This window comes from Anomaloglossus baeobatrachus (genome assembly GCF_048569485.1).
Source record: "Anomaloglossus baeobatrachus isolate aAnoBae1 chromosome 1 unlocalized genomic scaffold, aAnoBae1.hap1 SUPER_1_unloc_4, whole genome shotgun sequence".
NCBI classification, from domain to species: domain Eukaryota; kingdom Metazoa; phylum Chordata; class Amphibia; order Anura; family Aromobatidae; genus Anomaloglossus; species Anomaloglossus baeobatrachus.
In genome coordinates, this window is record NW_027441777.1 from 944663 (window position 1) to 969506 (window position 24844).

General features: G+C 47.1%; 1 protein-coding gene across 3 annotated transcripts in view; it reads right to left on the reverse strand.

The window, feature by feature from the left end:
- LOC142258674 (uncharacterized) overlaps nt 1-24844 on the reverse strand; it is a 78826-nt gene that overhangs the window by 45910 nt on the left and 8072 nt on the right. For 2 of the 3 annotated variants that reach the window (XM_075331299.1, XM_075331298.1), the window contains exons 2-5: nt 24489-24665; nt 24283-24406; nt 24134-24201; nt 23830-23932 (exon numbers count right to left, since the gene is read on the reverse strand). In XM_075331299.1, the coding sequence (XP_075187414.1) occupies nt 23830-23932; nt 24134-24201; nt 24283-24406; nt 24489-24665 (472 nt within the window). The remainder of the gene's footprint in view (nt 1-23829; nt 23933-24133; nt 24202-24282; nt 24407-24488; nt 24666-24844) is intronic. The other variant, XM_075331300.1, reaches the window with a different exon arrangement.

Below are 24844 nucleotides of genomic sequence, written 5' to 3' on the forward strand. Positions count from 1 at the left end.
ATGGCCTCCCTAATCCACCTAGCGATAGTACTCTTGGACACCCCCTGACCCTTGGTACTACCCTGAAAGGAGATAAATAACGACTGTGTCTTCCTCACTGCCTGTGTGACCGAAAGATAGTGTAGGAGGGCCCTGCGTACATCTAGGGTGTGAAATCTACGTTCCCCCTCATTAGTGGGACGGCTGCAGAACGAGGGCAGGACTATTTCTTGCGTTCTATGAAAATGAGAAGCGACCTTCGGGAGATACGCTGGGTCCGGTCGCAAGATGACTCTATCCTCAAGGACCTGAGTGTAAGGCTGCACAACTGACAGGGCCTGCAAATCACTGATCCGCCGTGCCGAGGTTAATGCGACTAGCAATACGGTTTTCAGGGTAAGCAATTTCAGGGAAAGCTTAGTCAGGGGTTCAAAGGGGGGTCCCGTGAGGGCATCCAAGACCAAGTTCAGGTCCCAGGGAGGAACCTTTGGTATGACCACTGGCCTAGTCCTACCACTAGCCATAATAAATCGTTTAATCCACTTGTTGGCCGCCAGGTTACAATTGTACAGGGCCCCCAAGGCAGAGACGTGAACCTTGAGAGTGTTCACCGCTAACCCCAGATCAAACCCCTTCTGAAGGAATTCTAAAATGCACTCAACAGGAGCCTCCGGACCCAAGGGACCATCAGAGAACTGCAGGAATTTTTGCCACACTCTCCCATATATTTTGGTGGTAACAGGCTTTCGGCTTTTCAACAAAGTAGAAATAAGGTCAGGGGAAAAACCTTTGCTCCTCAACAGCGACCTTTCAAATTCCAAGCCGTTAAATGGAATCCTTTCGCTTGCGCGTGGAATACTGGTCCCTGTACTAACAGGTCCGGAACTTCCGGCAGAACCCAGGGATCCGTGACAGACATTGCCCTTAGGAGAGAAAACCATGGTCGTTTGGGCCAGAAGGGGGCGATGAGAAGTACCCTCGCCCGGTCCTCCCTGATTTTTTGCAGAACGGTCGGCAGCATGATAATCGGAGGAAACGCATAAGCTAGCCTGAATGTCCATGGAACCTGTAGCGCGTCTACTGCGAAGGGCTGGTCCGAGGGGCTTAGCAAACAGAACTGCACTAACTGCCTGTTCAGTCTGGTGGCAAGCCCCAGAGAGTCACTATCTGTCGAAAGACCTGAGGATTCAAGGACCATTCCTCTTGCCGCAGGTGATGGCGGCTGAGGTAATCTGCCGTGACATTGAGACTTCCTTTGATGTGGAGAGCCGAGAGGGAGAGAAGATGCTGCTCTGCCCAGAGAAACAGTCTGTAGGACACCTGCATGAGGGATGGGGATCTCGTGCCCCCTTGGTGGTTGACATATGAGACTGTGGACTGGTTGTCGGACATGACCAGAACATGCCGCCCGCGAAGGTGAGGGAGAAAGTCGTGTAGGGCATGCTCCACCGCCCACAGCTCCCGGCGATTCGAGGGTTGCGCCGCCTCCCGCGGTGACCACCATCCCTCAGAAATGTGCTCGAGAAGGTGAGCCCCCCAGCCGGACTGGCTGGCATCGGTAGTGACCACCCTCCGGTCCCGAGGTAGCCAGGGAACACCTACAGACAGATTGTCCACGGACGTCCACCAGAGGAGAGAGCTTCTGACCGCCCAGGACAGGGTGATGACCCCTTCTAAACAACCGTTTAATGCTTTCTGGGCATACAGAACCTGCCACTGGAGAGCCCTGGAGTGGACCCGACTCCATGGGACCACCGGGAAGCAAGATGTCAGAGTACCCAGCAAGGACATAGCCTGCCTCAGAGACATCCTGGGATGGTGGATTGCCCGCCGGGGAAAGGCTGAAACCCTCCGAATCTTTTCTGCTGGCAAAAGGCACTGCTGACACCCTGAGTTGAGAGTGAGACCTAGAAATGACGGAATCGTGACCGGGTCCATCCGGGACTTCTCGTAATTCACCATCCAACCCAGGTCTTGTAGAGACTGTAGAAGGTATTGGAGACGAGCCGCACATTGCTGCTTGGAGTTCCCAATCACCAGGAAGTCGTCCAGGTAAGGAACCACCAGAATATTCCGTATCCGTAGATGAGCCGTCATCTCCGCCACTATTTTCGTAAAAATCCTGGGGGCGACAGAGAGCCCGAAGGGGAGGGCTCGGAACTGAAAATGACTGACCAAGTTGTTGATGGAAACCGCCACTCGCAGGAACTGCTGAGAATGAGGATGGATAGGGACATGGTAATAGGCGTCCTTCAAGTCTATCACTGCCATATAACAGTTGTGGTGTGGAACAGCAGCTTTATGGCCGACTGAACAGACTCCATCTTGAACGGGAAATACTGGAAAAACTGGTTGAGACGTCTGAGGTTTATTATTGTACGGAAGGAACCGTCTGGCTTTCCTACAAGAAAGAGGGGGGAATAGAACCCCTTTCCCCTTTCCGCCACGGGCACCTCGCACAGGACTGCCTTCCCAATCAACATCCGAATTTCCGATTCCAGAGCATGTTGCTCCGACTGTGACCCCCGAAGAGGAGTGACGACGAAACGCTGCGGTGGCTGAAGTAGAAATTGGAACTGGAGACCGTCTCTGATAATGGAACGAACGTAGGCGTTGGAGGAAATGCTTTCCCACTGCTCCAGAAAGTGAGAAAGGCGTCCTCCGACCGGCAGCCTGGCGTCACTGGGCAGACTTCTTTGAGGCGGCTGGGCGCCCTCGAACATGAAGCCGGAGTCCCGCTTTGGTCTGCGCTCCCACCGCCGATTATCCGGGGGTCTGCCTTTGGAGAATCTCTGCCTCCGAAAGGGGCGGGAGGAACCAGAGTGGAATCTCGGGAAGGACTTTTTGCCCTCTGACGCTTTGTCCAGCACATCCTCCAGCTGTTTCCCAAAAAGCAGGTGACCGTCACAGGGCACCGCACACAATTTGTATTTGGATTGCAGATCTCCTGGACAGCCCTTCAGCCACAATGCCCGTCTGGCCTGATTAGACAATCCCGCAGAACGAGCTCCCAGGCTAATAACATCCGCTGAGGAATCTGCCAAAAAGGCTACAGCCCCCTGGAGAAGCGGAAATTTTGTCCAGGGGATCTTTCAACGTACCCGAGTCCTCTAGGGGAATGCCTCCTCGCCGAGAAGACTTCGCAACGGCAGCATCGATCCGGGGTGCCTTGTCCCATACGGTTGCTTTGTCCTCATCAAAGGGATATTTCCGTTTGGAGGAGGAGGGGAGAGAGCCTGCTTTGTCCGGACGCTTCCACTACTGCTGAATAAGTGCCTCAATTTTGTTGTTGACCGGAAAGGTACGCTTCTTCCTATCTTCCAGACCTCCAAACATCACATCCTCCAGGGATCTAGAGGATTTCTCCTCCATCAACCCCATAGTAACCCTGACTGATTTGACCAGGGACCCCATATCGTCAATGGAGAAGCACGGTCTGCCTCCCATATCACCATCTGAGGATGAGGAGTCTGAGTCCGAGGCCGTACCGGAGGAGTAGGAAGAAGGGGCAGAGTCTACAGGTTTCGATTTTTTCTTTTTCAAGAAAGCCTTCATGGAATCCTGTACCTCTGAGCGGATAGCCGAACGGACGTCCGATGAGAGTCCCGGGGATTCCTCCGCAATTGTGCGACGGATACACCCCTGACACAACTTCGTGTGCCACTCCTCTGAGAGGGGTTCCCTGCATAGGGGGCATTCCTTATGCTTCTTTTTGGACATGGATTTCTTAGGGGCCTAAGAAGGGTAGACAAAAGAGGGGAGAAAAACCCCAAGGGAGCCATGAGTATGATGACATTCACGAAGATCCACTCACCACTATAGGAATGAAGGGTACCGGTTTTGAAGGCTGTTTCGGAACATCCACAGGTCTCACAGGAGCTGTAGAGTCATGGGAGGATCTGCTGTCATGGCTGCCACGGCCCGTCCGACCAGTGTCGCTCCGGTCATCCGTTTTCCTGCCCTGCTGACGACGCACGGGAGAGCGCTGCTGCTCATCCGTGTCCATTGCAGAGCCCAGGGACCAGCCTCTGACAGCGCCAGGAGAGTCGTTTTTCCCCTAATCCTCCGCCTTCCAGTCCCAGGTGAGGCTCCTCCCCGCTCCCCACAGTGCACGGCCAGGAGTGCCTGTATACCGGAATGGCAGGCCGCATGCACCGCAGCGTTGCATGGCGCCGCCATCTTCATCCGGTGACGTCATCGGAAGGCCCGCCTCCATCTCCCAGCGTGCCCGTCGCGTGTGCGCGCACCTGGAAGTTCCAGGCAGCATGGAGCGCAGAGCGGGGGGAAAGGAGCGGCGGACCGGGAGCCCCCGAGCGGTTCCTGCCGCCCGCTCCCGCACGGACACCAGGACCCCCCCCGGGCAGGTGGACTATGCTTCCAGCCCCGAAGAACGGTGCTACAGGACTCACCCTGGTCTTCCAGACACCGGACGGGGCTGGGTAAGTAGGCGACTTTTCTTTTCTGTTCTTCTTCTTTACCGCCGGTTTTCAGAACAGGGGTCTCCCATCAAGGACAGGAAACCAACTGACGAAGGGGAGAAGTACCGCCCTTTTATTCAGAATGGTTTCCTGTCCTTGCTGGGCGGATCCCTCTCTCACGTGGTGCTGTCATGGGTGAGGGGAAAATCTGCAATATGACGAAGAATGTAATGCTATCACAAATGAGAGAACAATTCCTCATGTAAAGAATCGAGTAACCATTGAAGATTACTCTCGGGGAGAAGTTGATAGCATTTTAACACAGTTTAGACAAAAACCAGGAGAAAGAAAAATTCCCTGGTTGGTCAGGGTGCACGATCTCGGAGGAGGTGGAGTGCACTTTGACGCCGGAGACATGGCAAAATCTGTCACCATGTCTCTGGACCCAGTAATTCAGAGAGCAATAAAAAATGATTTTGTTGATCATAATGAGCAAGGCACTCAAAACTTAATCGTGATCTTAGCCCATGCTATTCTGGACAAATACCCATCAGAAGCAGACTTTCCTATCAATGATAAACCTTGGTATACCTTAAAAGATGGTATGGAACGGCTGAAGGAGGAAGCAATGAGGAATGCTCTTCCTCTTTTGGGAATGGATGATGATTATCTCCAGTACCCATTGACAGTCAGCATAAGAAATAGGCTGGTTAAACAATGCTCCTCCAGCATACAAAACAGTTATTTTAATTGTAACTGTAGCGCTGACTGGAGAATCAATCGGTGTAGTTCTAGGGATGATGAGGGAGTTAGAGAATATGGGACAGTGGGATAAACCGTCCCCTGGAGGCCATCTTGGTAACAGTAAGCCAAAGAATCCTGATTGGAAAGGGAAATCAGTAGGGGAGGCCCCACGGGTGTCTCGCAAAGACATGTTCCAGGCTTTGCTTAAAGCTGGGATCAATAAGGAAGGGATTGATGGAAATGAGACAGGAGAATTATGGAAGTTGTACAAACAGAAAGTTTTATCCACAAAGAAAGTGACCACTACAAATGTGAAGGGGGCTCAAAAACCCCCAAGGTAAAGAAATCAGAAGGGAAAGGGGAAAAAATCCCAAAGAAAGTGTCTTGGGAAGATTTTCAGTCAGTTTACCCATGGGAAGAACTGGCTGCAGCCGTGGCCACAAAGGTCACGGAAGGAAGGGCTAATACACAGACTTCAGTCTATGTAAATAAAAGATCAGAAGGAAGTGACTTACCATAGGTAGCCAGCCAAACCCCCCTTTTGATGTCAATCTTAGCATACATTGGAAAGGGGGAAATGTTCAAAGAGTCCCAGCTTTGATTAACACGAGAGCGGAGGCGACTTTAATTCATGGAAACCCAGAAAAAAAATAAAAGGACCTCGAGTAAAAATTGCTGGACTAGGTGGTCAAGTGACCACCGGGGTTCAGACACAGGTAGCGTTGAAGATAGGCAATTTACCTATCAAGAAGTATACGGTGCTGGTAGTTCCTATACCAGAATATATTTTGGGAATTGATGTCCTAAAACGGATGACTCTTAATCTAACAGAAAGTTCTCCTTTGGGGTCAAGTCTTGTGTCATGTAAACTGTTGAAGGGTCTCCACCCCCCTCCTTTCTGCCATCAGCCACAGATCGTAATGACGATTATCTGAATGTCCTGAAAGCTTAGGTATTTATGACTATGGGTGATGGTAGAACTACAGAAAAAAAAAAATGCAGAGAAAGACAATCCTTTGTGCTGTTGGAGGGAAAAACTTCCAAAGCAGGTTTAAGCGCTACATTAATGCTAGAAAAATGAAAAACATATTGCCAGAATCCCTGTGGCATGCTGAACCCAGCGCACTGTTTCGCTTGACGAGGAGATCGCCGGTATCCCGACAAATTAGTATTGGTCAGTAAAATCGTACTAGATGCGTTGTGTTTGGTATCTATGTAAATGTAAAATCGAGATATAAAATATGACACTAATATCTTTCACCTGTGTGGCCCAGGGGCAAAGATATGAAACAAAAACTAGAACTAAGGAACTGTGTGACCATCTCAACACAGCCAACAAGAGACTGTAAAATTATGTCACAGAGAAGGGGGGTTACCTGAGGCATAAGAGAGACTAGCTCCTTTCTGGGGGGTCAGACAGTCTGGAGGGCATCAGTAAGGGTGATACTGGCCGAATATAACATCTTCTTCTCTTGGAATCCCTCCACTCCCTAAGTTTGGACGTCACTTCTATGGCACGAGCTTAGTAAGTTTCACGTTTATACCTTTTATTTTTAATGTAACTGTCTATACTGTAATTGTATTGTTCCCTTTTGTAAATTCTTGTATATTTGTTAAACACTGCCTATTTTCGGATTAAATATATAAAATCTAATAGTTTCTTTTCTCATGCTTTATATACGAATCCAAAACCCCGAAGGGCCTTATGATATCTGAAACGGGTCCCCAGCTATCCCGAAAAGCTGGGTGGTGGCAGCGTAATTGTTATTGCATAGAATTATTGAAGTGCTATCATTAAGGGTACCGAGGTATATATATATGCCATTAGCGAGAATCGGTGATATATACATTTACCCTTGCTGTGAGACCTCCAAAATTTGGCATTATTAGATCAGCAGCCTCATTTTATGCATTGTCCTGCAGTACCAAAAGTGGCCTGCAGACAAAGGGGGCACTAGAGAGTAGTCATGTTGGACAAATCAGCGAACAGCTGTGGGATTTCTAGCGACTCCCCCGGCTGTTCATGACAAATTGGTGGCAAGCGGTGGGATAGAGCATTAGTGATCTGGTTTGAGCAATCATCCCTTTCACTAAAAACTTGCAAAAGTTTTGAGGATCAAACTCAGTGTTTAAATATACCTGGAACAATACTGTACGTGTAGCAGTTAACCCCTCCCTTCTCTTGTTTTTCTATCCTAGCTTTTATTTGGCAATTATGGCTGCATTGACCGAAGCCTGGTACAGCCAGCTGACGAAGGAGACTGATTGCCATCTGTACGACCAGAGAGATTGATGTCAATGGCAAAAACAAGCCGGACCTCATTAAAGAACTGTTACAATGGGACGCAAAGCAAGTCCGTTCCCCCAGTGCTGATGACGGGGAGACAAGCCAAGCCCTGGATGATACTGCGACCAGGGCCTCTTCTGCAGCTTCAAGCCAGAGCAGCGACCGGGACAGCATGGACTCCTACCTGCAGACGGCCCTACAGCAACTCCCTGCAGATGACCAGGAGGGATGGCTGAAGCTCATTCAGCAATTTCATGAGAGAGCCGAGCGAGAGGCCCAACGAGAGGCTGAGAGAGCCGAGCGAGAGGCTGAGAGAGCCAAGCGTCAAGCCCAGAGAGACCATGAATTGAAGGTCATCCATGTCCAGCAGCAGACATCTTCCTCACTGAATGGTGTGAGTCCAATAATGCCAGCAGCTTTAAGCCCCGACCGGAGCACTTTCCTGTGATGGAAAAGGACGGAGACTTGGACACCTTTCTGAGGGGATTTGAAAAGACTTGCTTGCAGTACCAATTGCCCTCAGCACAATGGGCATGATACTTAACCCCAGGTCTGCGAGGCAAGGCCCGGGACGCATTTGCAATTCTCCCTCAAGAGCAGAGTGGAGACTATGGGGCCATAAAGCAGGCCCTAATACAGAAGTATCAGCTGACTCCAGAGATGTACCGCAAAAAGTTCCGAACCCTCCAGCGTGGGCCTCACGACAGCAACAGAGACTTTGTGGATGGGCTCCGGACCAACTTTAAACAATGGGCCCAAGGACTGTCCGCCACCACTGGTGAGCAGATAACAGACCTGATGGTAAAGGACCAATTCCTACACGCGTGTTCTGCGGACATGCGACAGTTCATGATAGACCGGGAACCAAAGGATGCAAATACAGCAGTACAGATTGCCGACACCTATGAGGCCAATCGTGCATCAGGGGTGCGGAAGCCGTCCACCACCAGCTGGAAAGGGGGTAAGATGACAACTACGACTACCCCTGCCCCTACCAGCTGACCTCCCGTAGGTCCTGTCATCCATTAGTACCCGGCCCACCTCTGACACTTGCAGGTGTTTTTCCTGCAACCAGCCTGGACACCTCAGCTCCGCTTGCCCAGAGAGGCAGAAGAGGAACCCCACATCCAAGGCCCAAGGGCCTAGTGCAACTGTCCTTTTGGTGGGGGGAGTCTGGTGGTAGGGCCTGCGAAAACCTACACGCCGTCACCGTGGGCGGAATCCCCACTGTGGGGCTCAAGGACACTGGGGCCGACCGAACACTGGTCCGCCCCGAACTGGTGCCTCCTGAAAACTTTATCCCGGGAAAACGCCTGACTGTCACTGTGGCTGGGGGTGTTCGCCAATCCTTCCTAATGGCCCGGGTTTCCCTCGACTGGGGTGCTGGGAGAGGGTGGAGGGAAGTGGGGGTGTCCGAACATCTACCAACCAATGTTTTATTGGGGACTGATCTGAGACGATTGGTTGCAAAATTTCTCCCTGATGACCCTCTCTAATCCGATAAGTCATGTGATACAAATGTTGTTGATAAGCCATGTGATGCAAATGTTGTTGATAAGTCATGTGATGCAAGCGCTGTTAAGTCATGTGACCCGAATGTGGATGTCCAGAACGTGATTACAAATGTGCATGGTAATAAAGTGGAGGTTTGTACAGGGGAACTCAGCCATGCCACGCTGCAGGGTGACGTGACTGAGGACGACCCCAAGGTAGTGTCTGTGCTGACAAAGATGGAGGCAGACATGAGAACCACGCAGAAAGTGGTCAAATGCAGCTGACCAGTGTCACAGCGGACAGTGACACAGCCGGTGGCACTGCTCCTAAGGTACTACGGGATGAGGAGCCAGTAGCTCCCAGAGCCGGTCAGGCTGATGGGGAAGAGTTGTTATCCCCCCGGGAGACAGCCTTCATCAGTGCTGTGACCCGCAGTCAGAGTGGCCAGAACGCACATGAAACCTTGCCTTCTGACACCTCTTCACCCAGAGGGATAACGGAACTGGTTACGGACCCAGAGCAGGGCCCAGAGGGTCCCAGTGAGGTTGGAACCTTAACGTCACTTTTGGCTGCCTCTAGCCAAGATTTCCAGGTGGCTCTACGACCCGATGCCAGTCTAGAGATGTTAAGAGACCTCGCAGAGAAGCCCTCCTCCGAGAGCGATAAGGAGAGGGTATTCTGGGACCAGGGGAGGTTGTACCAGGAGACTGTTCCCTGTAACCCCCAACAGGAGTGGCTGAAGGAAAGACAGCTGGTGCTGCCTCACCGCTTTAGGAGAGAGTTGCTGCGGATTGCCCATGAGATCCCACTTGCCAGACACTTGGGGGTCAGCAAAACCAAGGCCCGGCTGTATCACCACTTCTATTGGCCCAAAATGGGGACAGATGTTGCCAATTACTGCCGCTCCTGTATCACATGTCAAAGAGTGGCAAAGTCAGGGCCTGCTCCCAAAGCTCCCCTGATCTCTTTGCCGGTGATAGAGGAGCCTTTCCAGAGGGTCGCTGTGGACATCGTCGGGCCTCTGGCCATCCCCAGCAGCTCTGGAAAACGTTTCATCCTTACTGTGGTAGACTATGCTACCCAGTATCCGGAGGCAGTGGCTCTGTCCTCTGTTAGGGCCGATAAGGTGGCAGATGCCCTCCTGGCCATATTCTCCCGAGTAGGATTTCCCAGGGAGATGCTTACCGACCAGGGGACTCAGTTCATGTCTCGTCTAATGGAGGCTCTCTTTAAGAAAATGCAGGTGCAGCATCTGGTATCAAGCGCCTATCACCCACAGACCAATGGTTTGTGTGAGCGATTTAATGGTACCCTTAAGCAGATGCTTAAGATGCTGGTTGAGTCACATGGACGCGACTGGGAGCGGTATCTCTCACACCTGCTGTTTGCCTACAGAGAGGTACCACAGGCCTCAACGGGGTTTTCCCCCTTCAAGCTCCTGTATAGCAGACGAGTCCGGGGACCTCTTGGTCTGGTAAGGGAATCCTGGGAAGAGGAACTGAACTCCCCAGAAGTGTCCGTTGTGGAGTATGACATTCGGCTCCGTGACAAAATGCAGTCAATGACATGGCCTGGTGCACGAGAATATGGTGCAAGCCCAGGCCAGCCAGAAGCTATGGTACGACCAACACGCTCGAGAGCGGGTGTACGAAATGGGTCAGAAGGTGTGGGTTCTAGTACCAATGACCCAGAACAAGCTTCAGGCGGCTTGGGAGGGTCCATACCTTGTGCATCAGCGCCTCAATGACGTAAACTACGTGGTTACCATCGACCATGCCAGGAAGAGGAAAAAGGTCTTCCAGGTCAACATGATGAAAGCTCATCATGACAGGGATGCCTTCGCCCTTCCTGTGTGTAGCTTTTCCGAGGAAGACGACAGCGAAGTCTTGGTGGACTTGCTCGCCTCGGCCCGGGATGGAGGGTCTATCGAGGCAGCATTCAACCCACAGCTATCCATGGACTAAAGGTCCCAGCTGCGGAAGGTATTCCAGCCCTACCTGATGACCTTCACTAATGTCCCAGGGAAGATATTCCTAGCCACCCACCAGGTGGACACAGGGAGTCATTCCCCTGTCCGTCAATCCCCATACCGTGTCTCCCTAGAGGTAAAAAAGGATATAAAAAGGGATATCGATGAAATGCTAGTCCTGGGAGTGATCCAGAGGTCCAAAAGTGCATGGGCCTCGCCTGAAGTTTTGGTTCCAAAAAAGGACCGGACAACCCGGTTTTGTGTGGACTACAGGAGGCTAAATGCAATCACAGCACCCGATGCATACCCAATGCCACGCATCGATGAGCTACTGGATTGCTTAGCCGGGGCCCGGTACCTGACAATCATGGACCTGAGTCGAGGGTACTGGCAGATTGCTATGTCCAAGGAAGCACAAGAAAGGTCCGCCTTCATCACCCCATTCGGGCTGTACGAATCCCTCGTCATGCCCTTTGGCATGAGAAATGCTCCTGCCACTTTCCAGCGATTGGTCGACCAGCTGCTTGAGGGACTAGGAAGGTTTGCAGTCGCTTACCTGGATGACATTGCCGTCTTTAGTCCCACTTGGGAGGAACACCAGGGGCACCTGGAGCAGGTGCTCAGGCGGATCCAAAGCGCTGGTCTGACTATAAAGCCAGGGAAGTGTCAGATTGGCACCTCCTGGCCTACCTCCAAGTCAAAGAAGCAGGTGATGTCCTTCTTGGGTACGGCAGGGTACTAAAGGAAGTTCGTTCCTAACTATAGTGTCCTTGCTAAGCCATTGACGGACCTCACCAAAAAGAAGCTACCGCAAGTAGTCACCTGGACAGATGACTGAACGGTCCTTCAGAGCACTGAAAGCTGCCCTCGCCAATTCCCCAATCCTACAAGCCCCAGACTTCACCCGACGGTTCATAGTTCAGACAGATGCCTGTGCATTTGGCCTGGGTGCAGTACTCAGCCAGGTAAATGGGGAATGAGAAGAGCATCCGGTGGTGTTTCTCACCTGCAAGCTCTTATCCCGGGAAGTGGCCTACGCCACTGTGGAGAAGGAGTGCCTCCCTATAGTGTGGGCCCTGCGGAAACTGCAGCCATACCTATAGGGATGCAACTTCACTACATTAACAGACCACAACCCTCTCAGCTGGCTACACTGGGTGGCCGGCAACAATGGTAAGCTACTACGGTGGAGCTTGGCACTACAGCAGTATGATTTTACCATTCAACACAGGAAGGGTGTTGAGCATGGCAACGCTGACGGGCTGTCCCGGCAGGGGGGATGCCAGCAAGGTAGACTTAGGAGACAATCGGCAAATCAATCTCCCATGCTACCTCAAAAAGGGGGAGTTGTCATGTTAAACTGATGAAGGGTCTCCACCCCCCTCCTTTCTGCCATCAGCCACAGATCGTCATGACGATTATCTGATCGGCCTGAAAGCTTAGGTATTTATGACTATGGGTGATGGTAGAACTACAGAAAAAAAAAACGCAGAGAAAGACAATCCTTTGTGCTGTTGGAGGGAAAAACTTCCAAAGCAGTTTTTAAGCGCTACGTTAATGCTAGAAAAATGAAAAACATACTGCCAGAATCCCTGCAGCGTGCTGAACCCAGCGCACGGTTTCGCTTGACGGGGAGATCACCGGTATCACGACAAATTAGTATTGGCTAGAAAAATTGTGCTAGATGCGTTGTGTTTGGTATCTATGTAATGTAAAATCGAGATAAAATATGACGCTAATAACTTTCACCTGTGTGGCCCAGGGGCAAAGATATGAAAAAAAAACTAGAACTAAGGAACTGTGTGACCATCTCAGCACAGCCCACAAGAGACTGTAAAATGATGTCATAGAGAAGGGGGGTTACCTAAGGCATAAGAGAGACTACCTCCTTTCTGGGGGGCATCAGTAAGGGTGATGCTGGCAGAGTATAACATCTTCTTCTCCTGAAGTCCCTCCACTCCCTAAGTTTGGACGTCACTTCTATGGCACGAGCTTAGTAAGTTTCACGTTTATACCTTTTATTTTTAATGTAACTGTCTATACTGTAATTGTATTGTTCCCTTTTGTAAATTCTTGTATATTTGTTAAACACTGCCTATTTTCGGATTAAATATATAAAATCTAATAGTTTCTTTTCTCATGCTTTATATACGAATCCAAAACCCCGAAGGGCCTTATGATATCTGAAACGGGTCCCCAGCTATCCCGAAAAGCTGGGTGGTGGCAGCGTAATTGTTATTGCATAGAATTATTGAAGTGCTATCATTAAGGGTACCGAGGTATATATATATGCCATTAGCGAGAATCGGTGATATATACATTTACCCTTGCTGTGAGACCTCCAAAATTTGGCATTATTAGATCAGCAGCCTCATTTTATGCATTGTCCTGCAGTACCAAAAGTGGCCTGCAGACAAAGGGGGCACTAGAGAGTAGTCATGTTGGACAAATCAAAATTTTATTTTTAATGTAACTGTCTATACTGTAATTGTATTGTTCCCTTTTGTAAATTCTTGTATATTTTTTTAAACACTGCCTATTTTCAGATTAAATATATAAAATTTAATAGTTTCTTTCCTCATGCTTTATATATGAATCCAAAACCCCGAAGGGCCTTATGCTATCGGAAACGTTCTTGTTGCTATTTTTGATATTTATCAGTGTAGGGACCCGCAAGCGTGAGGATCCGTGATGAGGATTGTGGGCTTACGTACATTGGCCAATTTACAAACTAATACCTCACATATATTTTATATGTATTTTTTGCACTTTGACTATGCGGGGTGCATAGTCAAAGTTCCTCAGACCCCTTCTGAGGAAGAGACGAAACGATCGTTAAGGGGGATCTTGGGTTTCTTATGTAAGACATATTCATGCTTTGGTTCATCACCGCTCTGTATGACCTGTTTAACATTATGTTGATTTGATCCTTGTACCTGCTTGATAAGTATTGCTGTGACCACACCAGTGTCTATGGCTTAATGTTATGCGGCTTGTCTAGTAACACACTGGTGTAATCTAACTCCTGCAACAGGAAAATCTTGCTCTGTTAACCCTTAGGCTATGTGCACACGCTGCGTTTTTTTGACGCTGCGTTTTTGTGCGTTTTTGGCCGCGAAAAACGCACAAAAACGCACCTGCGTCGAAAAAACGCGGCAAAAAACGCACGCGTTTTGCCGCGATTTGGTGCGTTTTTGCTCACTGCGTCTTTATGCGTTTTTTATCAGTGAACAAAAAAAAAAAAGGTCTGATGTCATTTCCTTCTTCAATGTGTTCTTCATTCTCCACTAGTGTATGCAGAAGAGCAGACAGCTGCAGAACTACAAGTCTCAGCATCCTCGATCCAATAGTGTATGCAGGAGAGCAGACAGCAGCTGTCGAACTACAAGGCTCAGCATATGCAGAAGAGCAGACAGCTGCAGAACTACAAGTCTCAGCATCCTCGATCCAATAGTGTATGCAGGAGAGCAGACAGCAGCTGTCGAACTACAAGGCTCAGCATCCTCCTTCCAGGACTGTATGCAGGATTTCTTTGCCCCCCCCCAAAAAAAAATGACATGGGCTTCGCCATATTTTTGTATGCTAGCCGGGTACAGCAGGCAGGTACGGGCTGCCCCCAACCCCCAGCTGCCTATTTGTACCCAGCTGGGAACCAAAAATATAGGGAAGCCCTTTTTTTTAAATTATTTCATGAATTTCATGAAATAATTTAAAAAAAAAATGACGTGGGCTTCGCCCAATTTTTGAGTCCAGCCGGGTACAACTAGGCAGCTGGGGATTGGAATCCACAGTGCAGGGTGCCCATGCTTTCTGGGCACCCCCGCTGTGAATTGCAGTCCCGCAGCCAACCCAGAAAATGGCGCTTTCATAGAAGCGCCATCTTCTGGCGCTGTATCCAACTCTTCCAGCTGCCCTGAAGCCGGGTGGCTAGCCGGGTAATAATGGAGTTAGGGTTAGCTGTATATTATCAGCTAGCCCTAAGCCCGAAATTCATGGTGTCACGCCAATATTAGACATGGCCACCATGAATTTCTAGTAAAGATAAAAAAAAAACACAACACACAGAAAAATATTTTTATTAGAAATAAAACACAACACAATTAGTGACTCCATCTTTATTGAAATAAAGAAGCCCCCCTCCGCAGTAATCCTGGGTCAGGGTCCCGCGCCGTCCAATCTGGATCCAATATCATCTGATCGGTTTGCTGGAAGGCAAAGCGATCAGATGATGTGTCAGGATCAAGTGCCTGAATCACATGACACAGCAGCTGATTGTATAAACGACTTTTATACAATCAGCTGATGCATCAGCGCAAAAAAAAAAAAAAAAAATAATAATACTCACTTATGTGCTGAATACCGGCAGCTCCTGCAGCGATGGGGCGGGAGTCTGATCCTGTCCGATCGCTGCAGCAGCTGCCGGTTATCAGGGATGAAGTCTCCTGACGCATCCGCTGATACCGGCCTGGCGCCCGCGTCATCGCGATACTTACGATCACCTGATGCGTCAGGTGACTGCATCAGGTGATCCATCGCCAGGTCCTGCATCCATCGGAGCCGGAGGTTTCCCGGCCGTCTGCACACAGCCGGAGCGGGGGTGGCGATACCGTGAGAGGAGCTGGGAGCGGGCATGGCACCGCGAGGCTGCAGACAGGTGAGTATAACTTTTTTTTTTCCTACTGTTAACTTTTGTTTTCGCAGCCGCTTCCATCTCCTGCCTGTACATGGCGCCGCACGGCAGCTGACATGCACAGGACGGGAGGTGGAAGCGACGGTGACGGTACCGGGAGGATTCACGCTTCTGTATATACTGACAGAAGGAATCCTCTTCCTGTACACGTCACTTTACTACCCACCCCCTGCGTTTATAGCTGCGTTTTTGGTCTTAGAAACGCACCAAAACGCACCAAAACGCAGCTATTTGCGTTTCTCATTGCGTCTTTCAACATCCCATTGAACTCAATGGATGAAAAGCGCAGTGAAAAACGCGGGAATAATTGACATGCTGCGTTTTTGTGGTCACCACAAAAACGCAGCTGAAAAAAAACGCTGTGTGGGGACAGCAAAAATGAAAACTCATAGACTTTGCTGGGGAAGCAAAGTCATGCAGTTTTGAGGCCAAAAACGCACCCGAAAAACGCGCAAAAACGCCGCGAAAAACGCACCGTGTGCACATAGCCTTAATATACCTGCTTGAGAAGTCTTGCTCTAAACACATCAGTGTTCATGATGTTATGTGGCCTGCCTGGTAATATGCTGATGGGATATTATTCCTGTTAATCATATGGCAGATTGCACTTTGCTCTGTTAACTCTTAACATATAGTTGATACATAGGTATAATGGGCATTTGTTTACAGCAATTCATGTGACAACGTGTTCATAGAGTTTTTTTCTGATGCAGTTTATGGCTTGCCTTAGACATTAACTCTGCATAGATTCATTGGAATAAGCAGATTATTCCCATCCCTAAACAGAACTATTCAACCCCTCATTCATCTCATGTATCTTTGGTCTCTCAAATTGTTTACTTTTTTTTAGTTGTATGCTAATGCACTAGCACTTTCCTATAGCTCACAAATTATATATTAAGTTGACCTTGATGCGGGCGGATTAGGGGTTGAATACTTTTGCAAGAGACCAACTTCACAAAAACATATGTACAAAAAATTTGTTCAAAAAAATTGTGTGATGAACCTGTGAATTTATTATGTATAATATTTAAAAAAAAGAAAAATTAACACTTGTTAAACCCAGGATATTTTTATATCATTATCCATCTTTTTAATATTTTTCTTGTGTGTTTGTCTAAATAAAATAATAAAGAATTTAATGTTTTATGAGAATTCGGGTCATTTGAATTATTTGGATTTTCTTCTATGCGGGGTGCAGCCGGGCCTCTTAATACGGCCGTGCATAGTGGAATTTCTGTCCCTTGCCTGCTGCAGTGAGTAGTGTCCGAGTAACCCGCCTAATCTAATAGTAAGGGCGTGGTAATAGGTTGCTGGCTGGACACCATGCGCATACAAGTGTGAACAGTGCCCTATGCGCGCCACTGGTGTGCAATTTACCTTGCACCTGTGAAGTGTCCATCATGTTGAGAGGCTTGTCTGCATCCTGTTTGTGCATTAGATGTGTTGGCCTGGGCTAACTGGACTGGTTGCCCTTTTTTGCTGTGAGTACATTTTATAATACATTTTTGGGGGAGTTTTTAGCTCCTCTTCTGGTTGCTATTTTTATTATTATTAGCTCAGCAGCCTCATTTTATGCATTGTCCTGCAGTACCAAAAGTGGCCTGCAGACAAGGGGAGTGGTAGAGAGTAGTAGTGTTTGACAAATCAGCGAACAGCTGCGGGATTTCTAGTGACTCCCCCGGCTCTTCATGACATCTTGTCATAAGGAAATGCGACCGGTGGTGGTGGGCAAAGTCAAAATTCCCCCTGTACATGTGCCTCCAGCTACAAAAACGGTAGCTATGAAACAATATCGAATACCAGGAGGTCACAGAGAGATAGGAGAAACCATTAAAGAATTGGTAAAAACTGGGGTAATGCGACCTACTACTACCGCATGGAATAATCCTGTCTGGCCAGTTAAAAAGAGTAATGGCTCCTGGCGCATGATAGTTAATTATAGGGAGTTAAACAAGAATACTCCTCCTTTGACAGCTGCAGTTCCGGATACAATAATGATTGTGGAAAATATTCAGACTCACTCCGGAACTTGGTATGCAGTAATTGATTTGGCAAATGCTTTCTTTACTATACCTATAGAAGAGAAGGCTCAAGATCAATTTGCATTCACTTGGTTAGGGAGACTATATACCTTTACCAGGTTACCCCAAGGATGGCTACATAGCCCCACAATCTGTCACCGGACGGTGAAAGAGCATTTGGATGGATTCAATCTACCATCAGAAATGCAGATCTCACCTTATATCGATGATATAATGATACAAGGACAAGATGAGCAAAGTGTGAAAGATCAATTGACAAAACTGGTTGCTCATATGAGGAGTAAGGGATGGGAAATCAATTATGCCAAGGTTCAAGGACCGTCTCAGGTGGTAAAATTTCTAGGGATTCAGTGGAACAAGGGGCACAGAGAGATCTTGCCCAATGCCAGGCAGAAAATTATTAATTTTCCGGTCCCTAAATCCAAACAGGAGACTCAGTCTTATATTGGATTGTTTGGTTTTTGGAGACAACATATCCCTCATTTGGGGCAAATGTTGGCTCCTTTGTACAAAGTAACGAGGAAAAAATATGAGTTCCACTGGGGAGAGGAACAGCAAAATGCGTTTGAGATGGTCAAGAAAGTGTGGCAAGACATTGAATAATCTCTTCAATCTACCAAGACCACTGTATTTCATGTCGATGCTCATGTCCCTACTGACTCACACTTGAACGTTTGTTTAATTCAGATGCAGATAAAGTAGCAGCCATCAGACAAGTCAGTCCAACAGTTGACAAGGAAAAAAAGAGGCTTGGTTGCAAGGTACAGCTGTTTGGGCACACCAGAAAGCGACACCTTATTCAGCAGGTTTAGACCTAAATACATTGAAAACTGTCGTGGTACCCCCAGATGGTGTTGTAAATAAGCGGAATCCATGGTATCGGTTACTGGGAAGAGCTCGATAGTGATGAGATAGAGAAATTCCTGTGCTTGATGTTTGCCTCTTTGGTCGTTGGATGGACAAGTCTACATCAGGAGGAACGAACCTATGGCGAACACATTTCTGATGCACCATCACATTTTACAGTGCTGGCCAAAAGTATTGGCACCCCTGCAATTCTGTCAGATAATACTTAGTTTCTTCTTGAAAATGATTGCAATCACAAATTCTTTGGTATTATTATCTTCATTTATTTTGCTTGCAATGAAAAAACACAAAAGAGAATGAAACAAAAATCAAATCATTGATCATTTCACACAAAACTCCAAATATGGGCCAGACAAAAGTATTGGCACCCTTAGCCTAATACTTGGTTGCACAATCTTTAGCCAAAATAACTGAACAACCGCTTCCAGTAACCATTAATGCTCTGCAGGAATTTTAGACCATTCTTCTTTGGCAAACTGCTCCATGTCCCTGAGATTTGAAGGGTGCCTTCTCCAAACTGCCATTTTGAGATCTCTCCACATGTGTTCTATGGGATTCAGGTCTGGACTCATTGCTGGCCACTTTAGTAGTCTCCAGTGCTTTCTATCAAACCATTTTCTAGTGCTTTTTGAAGTGTGTTTTGGGTCATTGTCCAGCTGGAAGACCCATGATCTCTGAGGGAGACCCAGCTTTCTCACACTGGGCCCTACATTATGCTGCAAAATTTGTTGGTAGTCTTCAGACTTCATAATGCCATGCACACTGTCAAGCAGTCCAGTGCCAGAGGCAGCAAAGCAACCCCAAAACATCAGGGAACCTCCGCCATGTTTGACTGTAGGGACAGTGTTCTTTTCTTTGAATGCCTCTTTTTTTTCCTGTAAACTCTATGTTGATGGCTTTTCCCAAAAAGCTCTACTTTTGCCTCATCTGACCAGAGAACATTCTTCCAAAACGTTTTAGGCTTTCTCCGGTACGTTTTGGCAAACTCCAGCCTGGCTTTTTTATGTCTCGGGGTAAGAAGTAGGGACCATACAGTCCCTTTTCATTCAGACGCCGACGGATAGTACGGGTTGACACTGTTGTACGCTCGGACTGCAGGGCAGCTTGAACTTGTTTGGATGTTAGTCGAGGTACTTTATCCACCATCCGTATAATCTTGCGTTGAAATCTCTCGTCAATTTTTCTTTTCCTTCCACATCTAGGGAGATTAGCCACAGTGCCATTGGCTTTAAACTTCTTGATGACACTGGGCACCGTAGACACAGGAACTTTCAGGTCTTTGGCGATGGACCTGTAGCCTTGAGATTGCTCATGCTTCCTCACAATTTGGATTCTCAAGTCCTCAGACAGTTCTTTGGTCTTCTTCCTTTTCTCCATGCTCAATGTGGTGCACACAAGGACACAGGACAGAGGTTGAGTCAACTTTAATCAATGTCAACTGGCTGCAAGTGTTTTTTAGTTATTGCCAACACCTGTTAGGTGCCACAGGTAAGTTACAGGTGCTGTTAATTACACAAATTAGAGAAGCACCACATGATTTTTCAAACAGTGCCAATACTTTTGTCCAGGACTGTGGAGTCGGTAAGCCAAACCTTCGACTCAGACTCCTCAATTTCTCTTGCACCGACTCAGACTTCGACTCCTACATATATTGCTTATAGTTAGGTGAAAAATTTATTGTAGTACATGAACATGTGTATGTGAACATCAGACATTTAATAATTTTTATGATACAATAATCAAGATATTTGGATAGAACATAAAATATATTTATTGGAATACAACTTTAGAACACAAAAAACTGTAATAAATTGTAAATATGTAATACACTATGTAATATACAGTAGATATATACACACACAAGATATATATGTAATCTACTGTATATTACATAGTGTATTACATATTTACAATTTATTACAGTTTGTGTTCTAAAGTTGTATTCCAATAAATATATTTTATGTTCTATCTAAATATCTTGATTATTGTATCATAAAAATTATTAAATGTCTGATGTTCACATTGTACTACAATACATTTTTCACTTAAATATAAGCATTATACTAAATGTTATTATTTAGTAAAATAATGCGCATTCCTCATTGCACTACTGTCCCCAATTTATTATATATTTTAGGAGTCGGAGTCGGTGCATTTTATACCGACTCCACAGCCCTGCTTTTGTCCACCCCCTTTTTTATGTTTGGTGTGGAATTATATCCAATTTGGCTTTATGACAATTGTTGTTTTTTTTTTTCATTGAAGACAAATTAAATGAACATAATAATACCAAAGAATTTGTGATTGCAATCATTTTCAAGAAGAAACTGAGTATTATCTGAGAGAATTTCAGGGGTGCCAATACTTTTGGACAGCACTGTAACTGGTGCGCTGAACAGTATTAAACACACAGATTGTTGGATCTGTACACATTCTCCCGTTACAGCCACTAGTATCCCTTATCTGGCTATCCCGGTATCAATGGAGGAAATCTTAAAGTGGAAAAGTTGTTCTGATCATCTTGCTGACAAAGACACTCGAAATGTTCGTCTATGGAATACTACAGTACCCATTCCCGTAGTGGGATAGATCAATCTTCCATGATGGCAAGGCAATTTGATTGGAACAATCACCAATTTACAATATCTGGCTTTTAAGGGAGGAATTTGGGTACCAAGAAATAAGACTGGACTGACTAACCTGGGATTCATCCCTATAGAGAATATAAAAATAAGTTTTGGGACAGCTATAAATACTGTAGATACTTTTAAACCCAGCTTAGTGGAAAGGAAAATTCATGATATGTTATGGCCTTATGCCAGTATGTTCATAAATGGGACTAGTGAAACTTGTAGTAACCTATCGGGAAATTTATTGTGCAATGATTCCTCTGAATATCGAGCAAATGCCAAAATACATGATATTCAAGGGAGCTTTTCAGATAATATTGCTTTTGGTTTTAATATACATAGTAGTGAAAGTGATTATATTTGTGATTCAACATTTATCCAAACAAACCAGGAAATAAAAATTTGTGGCAAATGATGCCTCTTTGTCATGGTATGGTGTATTCCGAGTGATCTTCCTCTAGTGAAATACTGATGATGGAAAATAATCCCTGGGATCAAGGACCAATTTTGATACCAATGTGATATGACTGAAAGAATGAGTGTGATTAGATAGGAATCCTAATCAAAAGGTAGTGATCACAGGCATTATTTAATCTATCCAAAACTCAGTATCAAAGAGGTGTCCTCTGGTTGAACCTATTTCACCATGATGAAGAATATACGTGTTAGTAGATCTTGAACAAACCACTTATGAGGAAGGAACGTTTCCAGTTCAACTTACAAGAAACTCTTGGTTAGCTAAAAACATGTGCAAGGAAACTGGCATGTAAAATTCATGGCTCATTGCAATATCTCCAGGAAACTGTGGTCGACCAGTGGTCAACTAACAAAATGTGCAGGAAGCTACTGGTGCCCATAGCCACGTGTGGTCAGGTTACATGACCATGACTCAGCAATCACATGCTGGTCACAATTACAATACTGCATTTGCACACGACGTACAAATTTTGTCTAAAATACAGGGCTCGCTTAGTGAGATTAAGGACGTTTCAAGGACGCTGAAGTGGACGCACTTCTCCTGTGATGCAAAGGCCGGGTTGTTTTCCTTCTCACTAATAGAGTCCTTCCGATGAGAAAGGATTGCTACAACATACGGTAATGTTGATGCATATTTCTGTTATTGTATAAGATTCTATGACTATAAAGTCGTTCAAATGCCTATGTACCATTGATTATTCATGTGGTATTAAAATAAATAATATCTTGCTATAAAGAATCTTAGTATTCGTGCCTGATTAGGATATTAGTGAGCGCTTCGTAAGTACGGGCTTTCAGCCCCTTTTTTTTTTTAGGAGAATTTAGCAAGACACAGCTCCTCTTCTGGAACGAGAGCGAATCGAGCGCCTATTCCACCCAGAAAGTATGTCATCGTGCTAGCATTGGCTAGCGTGAAGACGTAAGCCTCACAGGATCTAACGGGCCAGCAGCAAGACGCAGCTGCAACCAGAGTACTGGGGTTTCTGGAATCTGCCTGTGGGCCGCAGAAAAGGTCGAAGGTTCCCCACCCCTGGTCTAAAAGATGAAAAAATAATGACATGACCCCCTTATTCACCTGATCTGAACCCCATAGAAAACCTGTGGTCCCTCAAAATGTAAGGGGTACTTTGTACGCTGCGACATCGCTACTGCGATATCGTCGGGGTCAAATCAAAAGTGACGCACATCCGGTGCCGGTAACGACGTCGCAACGTGTAAAGCCTAGATGCGCCGATAAACGATATCAAAAGCGTCGTAAATCGGTGATCTGTGTAGCGTCGGTCATTTTCATAATGTCGCACCAATAGGAGATACGATGTTGTTCCTCATTCCTGCGGCAGCACACATCCCGCTCATCTCCGCCCCTCCGCTTCTTTTGGTCGCCTGCCATGTGATGTCGCTGTGACGCCGCATGACCCGCCCCCTTAGGAAGGAGGTGGTTCCCCGGCCAGAGCGACGTCGCAGGACAGATAAGTGCGTGTGAAGCTGCCGTAGCGATAATGTTCGCTACGGCAGCTATCACAAGATATCGCATGTGTGATGGGAGCGGAGACTATCGCGCTCGGCATCCCTAGCATCGGCTAGCGATGTCGCAGCGTGCAAAGTACCCCTAAGATCGACAGGGAGGAAAATAGTACACCTCTTGGAACGGTGTCTGGGAGGCTGTTGTGGCTGCTGCACGCAATGTTGATCGTAAACAGATCAAGCAACTGACAATCTATGGATGGTCGGCTGCTGAGTGTCATCATAAAGAAAGGGGGCTATATTGGTCACTAATTTTTTGAGGTTTTGTTTTTGCATGTCAGAAAAGTTTATTTCAAAATTTTGTGCAGTTATATTGGTTTACCTGGTGAAAATAAACAAGTGAGTTTATGTCTCCATGTTCTGTATCTGTCACACACTGACATGAGTGTAATAGGAGATAATGGATTCTTAGTCCCTAAACTGGAGAAACCCCTGATCAGCCCTGACAGCGGATAAAAGGAAAGAGCTGGAGCTCGTCCTCGCTCACATCGGCAGAATTCATGTCCAGCTGTATTTCTCCTCTATAACATAACTGCACATCCTGTGTTATCACCTGCACCGAGATCACAGATTCATTCACATTTCATGTGTATTGTACATGAAGGGTTAATATACCGCTGGAGAAACTGACACAGCAAAGAGCTGAGAAAGAGAGAAATATAGGAATGTGTGACTTGTTTGCGTTATTGGGTGGTCTGTACTCACCGGGGCGGTGATCTGTAGGAATCTCCTCTTTACTCCGCTGACTGCCCCTCACATTTCTCTCTGGAGAATTAATATTGTTCAGATCTTTATCCGGATCCAAAAGCTGCAAAACAAAATATTGTAAAAGTCCCCGGGAATAATGGAGATAAGATCCGGACATGTGAGGTCTGTGGTCAGCTGTGATCCTGCCGTCTCCACCGCTCTCATTACACAAGTATAAAACATCTAATACTGGAGGAGAAAACAAGACTGAACACAAGGAGGTCACAGCCGTCTACACCTCATAGGGGAGATCTCCATCTACCTGAGGATCCTGTGGAGGAGGAGGAGGAGCGGGACATCTCTCTGGGGTCGTCCTCGTACTGGAGAGACCTGCAGGAGACACAGACAGGACGGACATCATTATTACATACAGATAATTATAGGCCGGGTGTATTCAGTCCTGTCTATTACCTGGTGATGTGCGGGGCTGGGGCTCCTCCATCATCACCTCCTTGTACCGCTCCTTGTGTCCTTCTAGATACTCCCACTCCTCCATGGAGAAATAGACGGTGACATCCTGACACCTTATAGGAACCTGACAACACAATAATACCGTCATCACCCAGAATCCTCCAGTGCCGTCCTGTATAATGTCCCAGTATTCCCGGCAGTGTCACCTCTCCAGTCAGCAGCTCAAGCATCTTGTTGGTGAGTTCTAGGATCTTCTGGTCATTGATGTCCTCATGTATCCGGGGGTGAGGTGGAGGCACCAGTATTGGGCTCAGGGATCCTCCCCGTCCTTCAGACACAGGGGCCTGACAGCGATCACTAGAGGTCTTCACTACTATGTAATCCTGAGTGTGGAGACATTAATAATATCACTATGGGGGGGGCCTGGCCTGGACCTCATGTAGGGAGGAAGCAGCACGGGAGAGCTCCTGCCTGGATCCGATCAAAAATGCTGATTACCGGCCCTGTTAACGGTCATAACTGACCTGGACACCTGCAATATCCCTCTGGGCATCTGGGAAGC